At 40.3% G+C, this 18,168-nt stretch overlaps 1 protein-coding gene across 3 annotated transcripts in view; it reads right to left on the reverse strand.

Moving 5' to 3' along the window:
- fancm (FA complementation group M) overlaps window positions 1-18,168 on the reverse strand; it is a 185,051-nt gene that overhangs the window by 65,729 nt on the left and 101,154 nt on the right. For all 3 annotated transcript variants that reach the window (XM_060829295.1, XM_060829294.1, XM_060829296.1), the window contains exon 14: window positions 9,163-11,410. In XM_060829295.1, the coding sequence (XP_060685278.1) occupies window positions 9,163-11,410 (2,248 nt within the window). The remainder of the gene's footprint in view (window positions 1-9,162; window positions 11,411-18,168) is intronic.

An 18,168-nucleotide genomic window follows, 5' to 3' on the forward strand; every position in this document is an offset into this window, starting at 1 on the left:
TGGATAAACTGCAGAATTGGGCTGAGAGATGGCAAATGGAGTTCAATGCAGAGAAATGTGAGGTGATTCACTTTGGGAAGAATGACAGGAAGGCAGAATACTGGATCAATGGAAAGATTTTTGGTCTTGTGTATGTGCAGCGGGATCTTGGAGTCTATGTACATATATCCCTGAAAGTTGCCACACAGGTTGATAGTGCTGTTAAGGAGGTATACGATGTGTTAGGTTTTATTGGTAGAGGATTTGAGTTCCGGAGCCATAATGTCATGCTACAATTATATAAAATGCTAGTGTGGCCACACTCGTGTACAGTTCTGGTCGCCCCATTACAGGAAGGATGTGGAAGCATTGGAAAAGGTGCAGAGGAGATTTACGAGCTTGTTGCCTGCTCTGGAGGAAAGGTCTTACGAGGAAAGGCTGAGACACTTGGGTCTGTTCTTATTGGAAAGAAGGCAGCTAAGAGGGGATTTGATAGAGACACACAAGATGATCAGAAGATCAGATAGGGTGGACAGTGAAAGACCTTTTCCTAGGATAATGTACAAGGGTGCATAGCTACAAATTGAAGGGTGATAGATTTAAGACAGATGCCAGAGGAAGGTTCTTTACTCAGAGTGGTTGGAGTGCGGAATGCCCTGCCTGCCAATGTAGTTAACTCAGCCACATTAGGGAGATTCAAACGATCCTTGGATAAGCACATGGATGATGATGGGATAGTGTAGGGGGATGGGCTTAGATTAGTTCACAGGTCGACACAACATCAAGGGCTGAAGGGCCTATTTTGAATTTATTGTTCTATATTCTATCAGGGCTGACTGACCAAATGTTCAATAAGACTTGAGCTCCAACACTGTGTTTAAAGACCTAAAGCATAAAAGCAAAGAAATTGCAGTGAACATTTATGATACACTGGTTTGGCCTCAGCTAGAGTAATATGACCAATTCCAAGCACTGCAGTTTAGGAAGGATGTGAAGTCATTAGCCAGTGCAGAAAAGATTTACCTGAACAGCTCTAAGGCTGAAGCATTTCAGTGGCATGGATTCACTGGCAAAACTGGACATACTTCATTTGAATTGAAAGCTGAGCAATTGGGAGATGTGTTCAAAACCACAAAAAGTATGGGCAGAATAGACATTACCAGAAAGGTTGAGAACCAAAGGAATTTGATTTAAGGAGAATGACAAAAGTGCAAGAGACAAAATGAGGTGTAACATTATTCATGTTTCATGTAGATTACACTGCCTGAGCGTGTTGCGGAGATGAAATCAATGGTAACTTTTAAGAGGGAACTGGTTGATTAACTATAGAAAAAAACTTGCTAATGGAAAAGAGGGGAGTGAGGTCAACTGAGATGTTTTTGCAGAGAACCAGCATGGAAAATTGAGGGCCAAATAGTCTTCTGTGCTGTGAAAATTCTATGTTTCTATACACTACTACCTGACTAAAATAAAAGTAAAATAGTCAACTTCAAAACAGGATCAAACTTAGGGTAATTGAATACAAACTTTGTATTTTTGTACCAATAGCATTCAGATTCTATGTCACAAGACTCAATAGGGAAAGAAAAAAAACTTATCAATCACGTTGGAAACGTTCCTTGGATTCAGTGACAAATTATTTAAAAGTGGATCACCAGCTACTTTAAACCCATGAATTGGCAGTGATTGAAAAATATTAAAACAAATACATATTTTCAAACAGCAAATATTTTAAACTACATCATCCCCCCAAAAAAGGGGTATTTACTTTTAGAGTAAGAATTAATAATAAGAAGAATTAATCATTAAGTAAAATTCCAGGATGAGGGTGCTATACCTCAAAATGTCTTATTGCAAAATACAGGAAAAGTGATCACTTTGGATATTGCATAATATAAAAGGCACAAAAGGAGAATGTCACACTATCGCTCAAGCATTTCAGCAAAATCATTTGAAGGATAAAAAAAAAGAAACATTATGAATCACATTGTTTTAAAGGTAAGCATTCACTGATTCTTCTTTCCAATTCATTCACAGCATACGGGCGCCACTGACTGGACCAGAATTTCCTGCCCAGCACTAGCTGCCCAAGAGTGAATCACATGCTGTGGGTCCAGAGTCACGTATAGGCAAGACCGGGCAAAGATGGCATATTTCTCTCCCTAAATATGCATCACTAAACTCCTATTTCCAGATCATTATTGAATTGAAGTTCCACCATCTGCTATGGTTGGTTTCTGCTATCTTCTGGATTAATAGTAACAATATCACTAGGCTACTGCCTAACCGGACTACCTTCATAGAACATCCTACCACAGATAAAGAGACCAAAACTACACACAATATTCCAGGTGTGTTCTCAGCAGTATCTTGTACAGTTGCAGCAAGACATCCCTGCTCCTGTATTCAAATCCTCGCTTTATGGAGGTAAATATAACATTCACCTTCTTCACCATCTGCTGTACCTGCATGCTTACTCTCAGCAACTGGTGCAAAAAGACTGCACTGCCCCTTTCCCAATCTATCACCAGTTATTAATCTGCCTTCTTGTTTTTGCTACAGATTTGGATAATCTAACATTTATCCACAGTATACTTCACCTGCCATGTATTTACCCACTTACTCAACATGTAAAAATCACAATAGAGTTTCCTTGCAGTCTCCTCACTGCTCATTCATCCAATTAGTTTTGTGACACCTGCAAACTTGGAGAAATTACATTTAGTTGTTTCATCTAAAGCTTCAATATACACCGTGAATAGTTGTGGTTCCATGCACTGACCCCATTAGTCACTGCCTGCTGCTTTGTTTATTCCTATTCTTTGTTCCCTGTCTGCTAAACAGTCTTCTATTCATGACAATATACTCCCCACAGTCCCATGCACTTTAATTGTACATTCTAATCCCTTGTGAGACCTTATCAAAAGCCTTCAACCAGTCAACATCCACTGACTCCCTCTTATGCCTTTGAAATGCGATTTTCCTTTTGTGAATCAATGCTGATTATTAGATTAGATTAGTTAGATTACTTACAGTATGGAAATAGGCCCTTCGGCCCAACAAGTCCACACCGACCCGCCGAAGCGCAACCCACCCATACCCCCACACCTACCCCCTACCTAACATTAGGGGCAATTTAGCATGGCCAATTCACCTGACCCGCACATCTTTGAATTGTGGGAGGAAACCGGAGCACCCGGAGGAAACCCACGCAGACACAGGGAGAATGTGCAAACTTCAAACAGTCCGGCGCCTGAGTCGGGAATTGAACCCGGGTCTCAGGCGCTGTGAGACAGCGTGCCACCGTGCCGCCCATGTCTGATCGTGTCACTGTTTTCCCAAGTGTTTTGCTATTAAATCAATTATAATGGACCTCTAACGTTTTCCCCACAGCTGACATTTTCCCTACCTCTCTTTTTTTTTGAAGTAGTAAGGTTCTATTAGCTATAGTCCAATCTATAGGAATTGTTCCAGAGTCTATAGAATCGTTTAAGATGACCAATGTATCAACTATTTCTAGTGCCACTTCCTTAAATACTTTGGGATATAGATAATTGGACCAGAGGGATTTATTAGCCTTTAAGCCAATTAATCCCAATACCATTTCCCTACTAATTTGCAATTCCTTCAGTCCCTCCCTCTCATGTTCCCTAACATTTTTGGTTATTATCGGCGTCCTCTTTTCCGAGTTCAAAACTAACATAGGTATTTAATTGGTCAGCCGTCTCTTTGTTCTCATTATAATAGAAGCTTTTGCAATCAGTTTGCATGCTCCTTCCTTGTTTGCAAGCTTCCTCTCATTGAGGTCATTCTGCTATAACATGACAGTTGCATTCCAGTGCAACATCACCTTTAGAAAATTGTGCTATGGAAAACTGCTATAGGAAATCACACTGTAAAAGATCACTACAGAAAATAGCTATACCTATTCAGCAGAAAGTTTGCATTATCCAAACAACGTCCACAATTCATCAATCGCGTTATAGCCATGTTGACAAACTGCACATTATACCAGAACTGAAAATATATTGCTGGTTAAAGCACAGCAGGTCAGGCAGCATCCAAGAAACAGGAAATTCGACATTTCGGGCCAGAACCCTTCATCAGGAATGAGGAGAGTGTGCCAGGCAGGCTAAGATAAAAGGTAGGGAGGAGGGACTTGGGGGAGGGGCGATGGAGATGTGATAGGTGGAAGGAGGTCAAGGTGAGGGTGATAGGCTGGAGTGGGGTGGGGGCGGAGAGGTCAGGAAGAAGATTGCAGGTTAGGAGGGCGGTGCTGAGTTCGAGGGAATCGACTGAGACAAGGTGGAGGGAGGGGAAATGAAGAAACTGGAGAAATCCGAGTTCATCCCTTGTGGTTGGAGGGTTCCCAGGCGGAAGATGAGGTGCTCTTCCTCCAACCGTCGTGTTATGTTCTGGCGATGGAGGAGTCCAAGGACCTGCATGTCCTCGGTGGAGTGGGAGGGAGAGTTAAAGTGTTGAGCCACGGGGCGGCTGGGTTGGTTGGTCCGGGCGTCCCAGAGGTGTTCCCTGAAGCGTTCCGCAAGTAGGCGGCCCGTCTCCCCAATATAGAGGAGGCCACATCGGGTGCAGCGGATGCAATAGATGCGTGTGGAGGTGCAGGTGAACTTGTGGCGGATATGGAAGGATCCCTTGGGGCCTTGGAGAGAAGTAAGGGAGGAGGTGTGAGCGCAAGCTTTGCATTTCCTGCGGTTGCAGGGGAAGGTGCCGGGAGTGGAGGTTGGGTTGGTGGGGGGTGTGGACCTGACGAGGGAGTCATGAAGGGAGTGGTCTTTGCGGAACGCTGATAGGGGCGGCGAGGGAAATATATCCCTGGTGGTGGTACTCCAGCTCGCGGACGCCTCCTCTTATTGTCCCCTTGACCATGACCCCACCTCCCACCACCAAACCATCATTTCCCAGACCATCCATAACCTCATCACCTCAGGGGATCTCCCATCCACCACCTCCAACCTCATAGTCCCACAACCCCGCACCGCCCGTTTCTATCTCCTGCCCAAAATCCACAAACCTGACTGCCCCACCGAACTCATCTCCACGTACCTCGACACGGTTCTGTCCCCTTTAGTCCAAGAACTCCCCACCTATGTTCGGGACACCACCCATGCCCTCCACCTCCTCCAGGATTTTCGCTTCCCCGGTCCCCAACGCCTTATTTTCACGATGGACATCCAGTCCCTGTACACCTCCATCCCCCATCACGAAGGACTCAAAGCCCTCCGCTTCTTCCTTTCCCGCCGCACCAACCAGTACCCTTCCACTGACACCCTCCTTCGACTGACTGAACTGGTCCTCACCCTGAATAACTTCTCTTTCCAATCCTCCCACTTCCTCCAAACTAAAGGAGTTGCCATGGGCCCCAGCTATGCCTGTCTCTTCGTAGAATATGTGGAACAGTCCATCTTCCGCAACTACACTGGCACCACCCCCCACCTTTTCCTCCGCTACATCGATGACTGTATCGGCGCTGCCTCGTGCTCCCACGAGGAGGTTGAACAGTTCATCAAGTTTATCAACACCTTCCATCCCGACCTCAAATTCACCTGGACTGTCTCAGACTCCTCCCTCCCCTTCCTAGACCTTTCCATTTCTATCTCGGGCGACCGACTCAACACAGACATCTACTATAAACCGACTGACTCCCACAGCTTCCTGGACTACACCTCCTCCCATCCTGCCCCCTGTAAAAACGCCATCCCATATTCCCAATTCCTTCGTCTCCGCCGCATCTGCTCCCAGGACGACCAGTTCCAATACCGTACAGCCCAGATTGCCTCCTTCTTCAAGGACCGCAGATTCCCTCCAGACGTGATCGATGATGCCCTCCACCGCATCTCCTCCACATCCCGCTCCTCTGTCCTTGAGCCCTGCTCCTCCAACCGCCACCAAGACAGAACCCCACTGGTTCTCACCTACCACCCCACCAACCTCCATATACAACGTATCATCCGCCATCATTTCCGCCACCTCCAAACGGGCCCCACCACCAGGGATATATTTCCCTCCCCTCCCCTATCAGCGTTCCACAAAGACCACTCCCTTCGTGACTCCCTTGTCAGGTCCACACCCCCCACCAACCCAACCTCCACTCCTGGCACCTTCCCCTGCAACCGCAGGAAATGCAAAACTTGCGCTCACACCTCCTCCCTTACTTCTCTCCAAGGCCCCAAGGGATCTTTCCATATCCGCCACAAATTCACCTGCACCTCCACACACATCATCTGTTGCATCCGCTGCACCCGATGTGGCCTCCTCTATATTGGGGAGACGGGCCGCCTACGTGCAGAACGCTTCAGGGAACACCTCTGGGACGCCCGGACCAACCAACCCAACCACCCGTGGCTCAACACTTCAACTCTCCCTCCCACTCCACCGAGGACATGCAGGTCCTTGGACTCCTCCATTGCCAGAACATCATAACACGACGGTTGGAGGAAGAGCACCTCATCTTCCGCTTGGGAACCCTCCAACCACAAGGGATGAACTCAGATTTCTCCAGTTTCTTCATTTCCCCTCCCTCCACCTTGTCTCAGTCGATTCCCTCGAACTCAGCACCGCCCTCCTAACCTGCAATCTTCTTCCTGACCTCTCTGCCCCCACCCCACTCCGGCCTATCACCCTCACCTTGACCTCCTTCCACCTATCACATCTCCATCGCCCCTCCCCCAAGTCCCTCCTCCCTACCTTTTATCTTAGCCTGCCTGGCACACTCTCCTCATTCCTGATGAAGGGCTCTGGCCTGAAACGTCGAATTTCCTGTTCCTTGGATGCTGCCTGACCTGCTGTGCTTTAACCAGCAACATATTTTCAGCTCTGATCTCCAGCATCTGCAGACTTCATTTTTTACTCGAACATTATACCAGAACAACCTGCAATCTATTTCACCCATTATATCAATCCCTATTTTTTTTTAAACTGAAATTCGAAATGACTCCCATTCCTCAGGTCTGCTTTTATGGCCATTTTGTAAGCCCCTTTCTTGGATTTAATATAATCAAATTTCCATTGGTAGCCCTGCTCGGGTCATCTTCTCTGTTTTGCTTTGACACCAAGACAAGAATGAACAATTGTTGCAGTTTATCCATGTACTCTATATGATTGCCATTACCTCTCTACCAACATCCTCTGAAGTAATGTTCCCCATCTCGCCATAGCCAATTTGCACCTCATAATATCATAGTTTTCTTTATTTAGATTAAGAACCTGAGTCTCAAGTCAATCATGTCACCTTCCAAAGAGGAACTCTATCCTATCACGGTCATCCTTCCTCACCAGGCCTCACATGGCTAAGTTGTCAATAATTAATTTCTGAATTAGCCAAATGGTATTTATTAAAATTCTGGGTTTTGTCTGATATAAAATCAAGTTTCTAAAGATTTCAACTATATTGCACAGTTCTCATTTGATCAAAAGTCAAACCAAAGGTACACATTTGGATTCCAGTACAGAGCCCTAGCATTGCATTTTATAATTCCAAACACAAATGCAATCTTTTGGTTCAGTATCCCTGCCTCTGATCAAAAGCTCTGGATTCAAGTCCCATCAGGATTTGATGGTTAAGGAAGATGCACTCTTTACTGTATAGGTTGATGATCAACCATCAAATCTTTTAAAGACATGAACTGCAGGCAGTTATAGCAGGAGATATTCCTGATTCTCCAAATGATAGAAAGAACATTGGAATCTCAACCATCACTACTTATAGATCAGGACTACAATATGCATGTGAAAGCACATGAATCCAAGTGAAGTACAATATCCCTACACAGCATTCAATACACACTATTCCTGATAACATTGGAATGTTGTTAACAGTATAACAATTTATAAACCTTTCACTTAAAGTGAGTGTGAATTCAACTCTTTACAGCCATTAAATATTAAAACTTTATTATTCAAAACATTAAGGGGGATGTAGAAACAAAACTTTGTATTAAGGTGAACATTATCCCTTTATTCTCAGAAGAAATTTAGTCACTTCTTACTACAATATATCAAAAGCTATGAAACTGTAATCTATATTAGATACAAATGAATAAGAAAAAAAATCAAATCTGGCTTGCCTCTACTAATGGATATCAAGCTGCCGAACACCTTGAATTATTTCCTCCCTTTCTAACATTTTCCTCACTTTCTAACATTTTCCTCACTGATTATGTCATAGCCTTTCTAAGGGCACTGACTACTTGTGGGGCATGGTTTCGCATGTCACAAATCCCTTTCTAGTACTTTTTCTTTGTGGTACTATTCACTTTAAATTTTGAACAACCCAAGTCTGCCAACAGAATTAGGGATGAAAATGTGTTGCTGGAAAAGCACAGCAGGTCAGGCAGCATCCAAGGAACAGGAGAATCGACGTTTCGGGCATAAGCCCTTCTTCGGGAATGAGGAAAGTGTGTCCAGCAGGCTAAGATAAAAAGGTAGGGAGGTGGGACTTGGGGGAGGGGCGTTGGAGATGCGATAGATGGAATGAGGTCAAGATGAGGGTGATAGGCCGGAGTGGGCTGGGGGCAGAGGGGTCAGGAAGAGGATTGCAGGAAGATCTTCTTTCTGACCTCTCCGCCCCCACCCCAATCCGGCCTATCACCCTCACCTTGACCTCATTCCACCTATCGCATCTCCAACGCCCCTCCCCCAAGTCCCTCCTCCCTACCTTTTATCTTAGCCTGCTGGACACACTTTCCTCATTCCCGAGGAAGGGCTTATGCCCGAAACGTCGAATCTCCTGTTCCTTGGATGCTGCCTGACCTGCTATGCTTTTCCAGCAACACATTTTCAGCTCTGATCTCCAGCATCTGCAGTCCTCACTTTCTCCTCCAACAGAATTAGGGATAAAAGCCTAGTCTGAATGTAGCATATAATACATGCACAAAGGCATCCATGAATCAGTGGAACTGGAGCAGTACCCCTTTTAACTATTTTTAACCTCAATAATCCAACACAGAGGTATTGCACATTAAGAATTCATTTATAGCCAAATGTATCAGCATGGTTTTGCACTGCTATCATTGCTATTGTTATAACATAATTGCAACCTGAACTGAGAATCAGAGACTAACCTAGTATTAGAAAAGAAATTACGATTTTCAGTAGTGATATGAAATTAAAGAAAAATAAAATTCCAACATATTTATGATTTTAAAATAAAATTAAGTAGCTCACCATTAATAGATGCTTCAAGACTTTTGCTAAAAGTATTCTCTTTTTTATTTGTAAGAGGCTTCTTTTCATGCTTTTCGCTTCTGCATGCACTGTGTGTTGCAGCACAAGTGTTAGATGAGGCTGCTAATTCTGTCAAAGATCTTTTATCAACCGAATCCTCTGAGACACTTAGTGCAGGTTGCTGGTTAATTATTAGATCATTTTTAAACAGTGGGCCAACACAGTTGAGAGGCAAACTCCTTTTTTCTGGTGTTGTAAAAGATGCAACAGCAGGAGAACAGGCTGAGGACACCTGAAGGTCAGACTGATACTTTGGAGAAAATAGAGTTGAATCTTGTGATGCCAGACAAATATTGGTAAGATGCAAAGCTTCTATTTTGCTTGGCACTAAGGAGGCGTGCTTTCCAGACTCTGGTGTTGAGCAATCTCTGATTACTTTCGACTCTGCTTCGAATATTTCTGAAGTAATTTTGTTGCAGTTTTTCTGAAACTCGGGGATGCATTCAACTGGTTCTGTCTTTATTATATCTGTGTTATCAGAAGGTGATTTGCCTGAAAGATGTTCTGACAATTCAGTAATTTTATAAACAGTATTGGTTATTGGCGAATTATTTTCATTTAAGTCTTCAAATGAAAAGCCCAGATCAAAGTTAGCAGAAAAGATTTCACCTGAGCAATTGTACACATTGCTGTTATCAACCACTGACCTATGCTGCTCAATGCATAAGTTTTCACAAAGCATTTGTTTGTGAAAAGATTGATGCAAAACTGGCCAGTGATTTATGTCCTGTTCAGTTTCATGGTTTCTTAAATTATTAGGAACTGCTTGGGCATGTTGCAGTGGTGTGTTCAACTCAGTAGATTGCCTTGTCAGTCCAGAGACATTCTTTCCAATCATACAACTTTTGGAGTTGGAAGCACGATGGGATAGAAGGCTGCCAAATGATGGTTCAGCTTCAAACAAAGGCAAGCTTTCCTCAGATACAAACAGCACGTCATTTATAGAGTCCTTGAAGATTACACTGGTTCTATTTTTGTTGTTATCAGGGGAGTTATGATATTTGTGCAAAGGATCATGTAATTCTTCTTGATTTACATCAGACTGAGCTCGATAATTTTGATCCAAGTGTTCTTCAACATTACTGTCAAATAAGTCATCCCAGGAAGGACTGCAATTTAAATCCTCAGGCTCTCTCCAAGTCTCTAAATCTGTTGGTTTAATACTAATTGATGATGAACAACTGAAAACATGATTGCCTCCTTGGTCAGATTTTAAAGTGGTTTCTGGTGGGATTTTTAAAATATTTGATTGTCCCCTATTTTCTTCATAATTCACTTTTTCGCAAAAGGAAAATATGTCTAGTCGTGGGGGAGAAGTAGCAAGAAAGGATTTTACTCTTTCCAAAACCACTTCTACACTAGTTGGAACTTGCCCACCATAATCATAATTAGGATGTTCAACCTCTGGTAAGCAAGAATACCTTTGAGAATCTGTATTTGAGGATCTGTGTCCTGAACTGTGGCCCCGAGTTATGAGCACATCTGGTAGATAAAACAGTTTAGACAGATTGATACAATTTGTTGATATTTCGTTAATTGAGCCACTGGAGTCTAAACTGACACAGTTTGATTTGTTGCATTTGGGAACCAGATCATGTGTTTCAGTCACAATATCTTTTAATACGTATTCATTTACTGGTTCATAATGGTGACACTCAGTTTGTTCTTTCTCGGCTGCATCAACAATTTTGTATTCAGAACTTATTGATTTGCTTCCAGTAGAACTTGTATAGATTTTCATGGGACTCAAGATTTTTCTCCTGTCTGCCCCACTAAACTTAGCTGCTTTCTGTATTTCACCATTTAAGTCCTCTTTAATTTCGTCCTCTGACTGATAGAACTGTTCACTTGATTTTGAAGTCTTTCCCATTACTGTAAATGCAGTTTCTCTGGTTTCCTTAGTGTTTGTAGTTCTAAGACAAGATGGTGAATGTAGACCTTTTGTCCTTTTATTTATATCAGAAAGATCACATAACTTAGCTTCATTAGTTAATTTGCAAAAATTATTATTCTGTTCAACACATTTCCTTCTGTCACATCTAGACTTTATTAGTTGATGCACTATATGTTTATCGCGATTTTTTGCCATGTAAGTGTCTCCAACTTGACATTGTTGCATGCAAGGTGCTTCAAAAATATCATCCATGTTTAAATACGGCATGATGTCTAATGAATAATTGTCACCGTTCTGTAATAGAAAGACAAATCATTAAAGGTAAAACTACATTTTTTACATTAAATTTTAAAATATTTACAATATTAACATGCGGGTACTGTATGAGTGTGATGCAGCAAGGTTCAAATAATGCAAAGATTATTTGCAAAGGAAAGCAAGAGAACAGGATTAGGTTAGATGCTCATTCAGACAGCCTGTACAATCTCAAATGGACCTAATGGCCTCCTTCTGCACTGTAACAATTTTGCTATTCTGTGAAAAACAGTCAATTTTAAGTTACAAATTAATACTCTGACCACAATAAAAGTGGGTCTGATAAAGATGCCTTCAAGGGGAAAGTGGCATTCCATTTAGAATTCTTGAACAGCAATTTAACCTAATTCCTTAACCATCTATCTTTTGTCATCAGTTTGCAGTATTTAGCAGTCATGATCTAAACTTAGTGCGTGAGGAGCTTAAACAGATCTACATCACTAAGTCGTTTAACTGAGCATGGAGTCTGTCAATCTCTGCTTCAGGCAGGACTTATGTTAAGCATAGGTTGAACCCTGGTTAGGTTACATTTGGAATACTGTAAACAATTTAAGAACATAACAAAAAAGATACAAAGCTGCTGAGTTGGTGCAAAGAAAGTTTTCCAGGATGGTATGTCAAAAACTGAGAAGGTAACTTTATCATAAACAACAAGCTGAGCCTCTTTTCTGTACAGGGTTGAGAATAATCTGATAGAGATTTTCAAGATTTTGAAAGAGTTTAACAGATTGGAAATAGAGAAAATATTTCCACCTATGGGGAATACAAAGCCAGAGTATATATGCATATTAACATACATGCACACACAGTCAACACTAGTAAATCTAATAGGGAATTCAGAACAAATACCTTTACTCAAAGAATGCAGAATATATAAAGAGCAGATGAGAGAAGAAACATGCATCAGAAAACTGGAGAAGCATTAAGAAATAAAGGAAAGAAGAATATGCAAGTATGGTTAAATGAAGTTAAAAGGTGGCTCATCTATAAAGTCTAGACCAATTTTGCTAAATAGTTTACCTTTATACCCTCTACTCAATGAAGTTGTTAGATTTAATTCTTGCAGTTTTCAATCACTTTTATGTATTCATTTTCCTTTAGTTCAGCAATAACATTTCTGGGAAATACACGTGACTTGGAATATCAGAAAAAGGTATTTATTTTTGTCAGAAGATAAGGGTGAAAATTTCAATCGAGGAAAATATAACAAATAACTGCTGCTTATAGGAAAAGAACAAATTTTGTCACAGATAGCTCGGATTTTTGAATGAGATTAACATAACCAATCCTAACTGTAGCTCAACTACTAGAAAACCAACTACAATAATTAACTTAATTTCAGTGTCAGCAGCTTTCAGTGAAGTTCAATCCTAATTCTAGCTGCTTAGAATCATGGAATCTTATAACACAGAAGGAAATAGTATGGCCCATCAATCTGGCCCATCTCTTCAAACTGCTCAGTTTGGTCCAACCCTGCCTTTCCCCAACAACTCTGCAAATAAGTTTTATACAAGGCTATGTCCGATTGTATTTTGAAAATTCTTACAGAATCAGACTTCTTCATTTCAGGCAGTCCATTCCAGATCACAATAATGTGTGGGAAACACCAGAAATTGAATTTCTCCCTTAGTTTTGTTTTGTTATATTTTGAAAATCTTTGAGTTTTGATTAATGACCATTAGCCTGAAGAAAAATGTTACTTTCCCCTAACTACTTGATCACAACTTCTCAATTTGGAATACATCAATGGGTCTTTCTGCTTTGAAGATAATTGTAATGACTCTGTTTTTCACAAAATGGCATCTTTTACCCTGGTATGACCTTGAAAAAATGCCTCTCCAGGACCTTAATAATAGGGGATACCTAGAATTCTGCAAACAACTCCAGCTGAAATCAAACTAATGTTTGCAAATGTTTAGCATGACTTGCTTGTTTCTGTCTTCAAAGACTAATAGCCACATACCTAATTTGCATCACCAACTTAAAACATCTTCAAAGATTTGTACATACTGTGATTAAGGTTTACACTATATCATCATTTAGGCATTTAGATTTTTAAGAGTAGAAGAAAATATATTTTGGTTTTAGCTCTGTGAGGTTGATTTCTTTTTGTCTTAAGTCAGAAAATCATTTTTGTTCAAACAATTAATTCAAACACAAGTCAAATGCTTCTTTGGGAAATTAAATGACTCTATCAGCTACCAAGAAATTTAACAGATGTAGTATTTACAAGATTGAACTTTTATGATGTATGATCTCAGCAGATGTTATTATCAGAAAAGGAACTGGCTTGATCAATCACATATTTTGGTATTTTGGTGTTAAGAACATAACCTTTTACTTAAAGATAAGAATGCAATGTTGCAATTTTTGCTTTAACAATAAAATTGAGGTTTATTACAAAAGGAATAATAAACCAAAGAAATCCAAACAAAAGCACAAAACCAATTCATTCTACAGGCAGGCTTCAAAAACTATTTTTTTTAAAAGAAATGACTGTGGTTACAGAAATACTTTCAAATTATTAAATCCAAAGTCTCATCAACATGATATATATACACATGAATCCCAGAGTTTACACGTGACATGAAAAAAGGTGGTGACAGTCTCCATTAGTTTAAATTCAGAAGATAAGTGATCTTGGCAAATGGCCAATTTTGTTTGGTTTGTACAAGCCTCAGAAGTGGAAACATATTCAGTCCACCACATCTGAAAAGAGTCAGTTCAATCAGAAATCTTACAGTTAAGAGAAAAATGATACCTTATTAGCTTTGAGTGACAGTAAAGGATATTATTGGGAAAAGTGCTGAACTTTTCTTTTTGATGTTTGTTATTTTCTTTTCTGTCATAAACAAATGCACTTTAATTTAAAGAAAACATATTTCAATGGGGGAGTTGACTTGTCCAGTAGTGCAACCAACTGAATAACAATGTGCATCTTTAGGTCCATTTGTTATTTCATCCCCACTCAAAATAGTACAAATTAGATATTCCCTTTCCATGTTCCTTCTGAAATGCATCATTCAACTAGTCCACATTATAGTATACTAGCCATGCAATACCTATTTCATTAGTCTATGACCTCCGGAGGTCTGCTATCATCCTGTTTAATTATTCACAAATTTGAAAGCTTTTGTATTGTGAACATGCCTGGAAATTGTACCGATTATAGGCATACTCATGTAATTAATATATATATAAAAAAAGGAAAATGGTCCTAGTGCGGACTCCTGGAGAACCCCACTGCATGTTGCTCATCAATGCAAAATGAATCTCCATCTCTTACCTCTTACTCAATTGTGTACACAAATTACCACCATTTATTTAGCACAATTTTTCTATTTTTGAAATGTTTTGTTTTAAATGCTGTTTTACCAAATGTATTACAAAGCTCATATGTAACATCTCCTGCATGACTTATCAACTTCCTTGGTTACTTCAAAGTACTCCAATCAGGTTAGTCAGACATAACATGCCTTTAGCAAATTAAGTTAGCTATCCTTTATAAACCCATATTGCCTCAAGATCTGAAACACTCAAATACTATTTCAATCATCCATGTTTCCACAAAATTACTTCCTCTTCTTGTAAATTGACCCATCAATCTTTCATCTGTTATTGGGTGATATGGTGGTAGAGTGGTTGGTTCTGATGCCTCACAGCACCAGGGGACCTGGTTTTGATTTCAGCCTTGGGTAATTGTGTCAAGTTTGCACATTCTTCCTGTGTCTGCATGGGTTCCCTCCAGGCACTCTAGTTTGCTCCCACAGTTCAAAGAAATCGGGATTAGGTGGGTGAGCCAAAGCAAAAACCCTCTGCATCATTACAGGAATGGCTTTTGGTGGAGTGTTCTTCCAAGGGTCAATGTAGACTTGATGGACCAAATTACCTCCCTCTGTACTATAGCGATTCTATCATACTCTTATTATTCCGAGTACTGAATTTTGCACTCCTTTTTATCTTACCTGCTGTTGCTCTCTTATATTGCTTTACAACTTCTCCCTGCACTCTGTATTCTGTACCTGATTCTTTATTGTTATGGCACAGTATTGTTAGCTGATTTCTTATGGTTAATTAATCGTACGACGTACCAAGTTATCACAAGATCTTTTCATTATTTATACTCAAGTGTCAGGTGAAATCTGTTTAAAAAACCATTGCAAAATCGTAAATCTTCACAATCAAGACCCTCTGATCAGAGAACTATATAAATTAGCAAACCCTCCTAGAAGTTGTACACATATCAGATGTTAGACACAGAGATTCATAAATGTGCACTGACATTGAAGTACATCAGAAGAAAATGTTAGCTCTTGTGCATGATTTAGAGTTCTCAATTCAACTTCTAACAGCCAGCATTGCAAAAGTGCAATTTCAGCAGACATTCTTTAACTAAACATATTTAAAATATAAATTAAATTGTATCAATATTTTTCAAACATTTAACAAATTTACAGCGCTTCCCAAATCTTTGCTGTTTGCAATGCTCATGTGATCTGTAACTAACAATCTAAAAATGTACTAGTTTTATTCCATTACATTTTCTTCATTCCGGTTGTTAAAATTAAGAAAATATTCTGTGTTAAACATAAACTATGTGATAAGCATTTTATGACTAGTTCAATTTATTTATGCTTTCAAAGAATGTCTCTTTTTTCATGTATTGCTTTAAGTATTATAAACAATAATAATTACACATCTTGTTGGGTGCCAAGGTTTATAAAAGCAGGCTACTATACTTAGAACAAGTTAAGCAATAATTGCAAACACCTGGTTGCAATTAATTATGTTAAAAAATCTTTGAAACACCGTACACAAAATGGGCTTCCCTCGCAGTCAATAATCTGCCACATGTCCTCAAATTATAGACAAGACGACCAATGAAAAGATTAAACATAACCTTGTTAAAAGACTGGCTTGTACTGTTACGCAAGATCAGCAAATAAGTCACAGACTAAGCTAAGCTAGAAAGAAAAATGTTTTCATAACTGGAACCTTTATGAGTCTGATTCTGGACCAATATCCCATATTTATGTTATAATTTGGCTAGGGACTATTATTTTTCTTCTAAAATGGCCAAGTGTGAAATCATGGAAAGAAGAAAATAAAGCTGAAGTTTTCAAAACAAGTATCAATAAATTTTACTCTATAAATTTATTGAACTTCTGTTTTAACACCCATAATTAACATGTGGTAAGTTTGGGTAATGAACTGCAATTAAGCATGCCACAGCACACAAAAGAGCAAATGAGAGCAAGACTAATCTCTTGGATTCCTCAGAAACTCTCTCAAAATAATTCACATAATGGGTCATCAAACTTTAATAAACTTGACAAGGGATTAGAATTCCTCATCTTTCCAATCTGGTCTTAAAACTCTGTTTCATGAACGATTCTGTCATGAATGGTCGAACATCCTCCTTTCCTAGGAGAAACTCCAGAAACTGTGCTCTAGTATTCGCATGTAGACTCAACTCCAGCTACTCAGAGATATCTTGGCAAGCCAGTCTTATCACTTTTTTTTAAGTTAACCTATTTGCCTAATCAAGCAGGTGGGACTTCAACCTTGGCCTCCTGTGTTCAGGTAAAAAGTGAGGTCTGCAGATGCTGGAGATCAGAGCTGAAAATGTATTGCTGGTTAAAGCGCAGCAGGTCAGGCAGCATCCAAGGATGATGGGCTTATGCCCGAAACGTCAAATTTCCTGTTCCTTGGATGCTGCCTGACCTGCTGCGCTTTAACCAGCAACACATTTTCAGCTCCTGTGTTCAGGGGAAGGGATACTACCACTGCACCACAAGAGGGCCACCAAAGAAATGGAAACAGTGATAGCTCAATCTTTGCATGCTTTTGAACCACCAGTCTTTCAGTTAACAACCATGTGTCATAGAGACTGGCTGTCACTAGGATTTTCTCCTGAGCTCAAATCTGGTTCAGTTGCATCAAGCAAATACTCCTTATGGGTTTTTCAACTCTCCACTCTCAACCTTACTAAATTATTACCTGCAGGCCTTACTGAGCCTCAACAGCTTCTAGGACTTCCTTATGTCCCAATTTCACAAAGCTATTCAATTGCTCTTGGAATATCTTATTGAATCCCCAACACACAACCGGTGTAGTTTAGGTGGCCTCCTAGCAGGACAGCTAAAAGCAGCACTGCCTAACGTGGGGTCTACAAACATACGAGCAAGTAACAAGAGTAGGCTACTCAGCACTTTGAGCATGCTCCGTTATTCAATAAGATTATAGCTGAAGTGATTTTTAACCTCAACTCTACATTGTTGCTTATACCCAATAATCTTTCATCCCCTTGATAATCAAGAATCTATATAACTCAGTCTTCTAAAATATAAATATTCTCTAGCCATTGACTTTAGAAGAAGGGAATTCCAAAGACCGATCAACTTTCAGAAAAACAACTTCATGTCAGTTTTAAATGGGTATCCTCTTATTTTTAAACTGTGACCCTTACTTCTAGACTTTCTAACAAGAGAAAGTAACCTTTCAACATTCACCCAGCCAGGTCCCCTCAGGATCTTGTGTGCACCAATTAAGTCTCCACTGTCTCTTCTAAACTTGAGGATTCGGGCCCAGCCTAACTAGTCTTCCTTCAAAATAATCAGCTCATTCCAAGTATTAGTCTATAAAAGCTATTTGAATTGCTTCCAATGTACTAACATCCTTCTGTCCTCACATATTCCCAACTTCCAGTTTTCCTGCCTGTCACCTGTGATTCCACT

This window comes from Hemiscyllium ocellatum, chromosome 8, assembly GCF_020745735.1.
Source record: "Hemiscyllium ocellatum isolate sHemOce1 chromosome 8, sHemOce1.pat.X.cur, whole genome shotgun sequence".
Classification (NCBI taxonomy): domain Eukaryota; kingdom Metazoa; phylum Chordata; class Chondrichthyes; order Orectolobiformes; family Hemiscylliidae; genus Hemiscyllium; species Hemiscyllium ocellatum.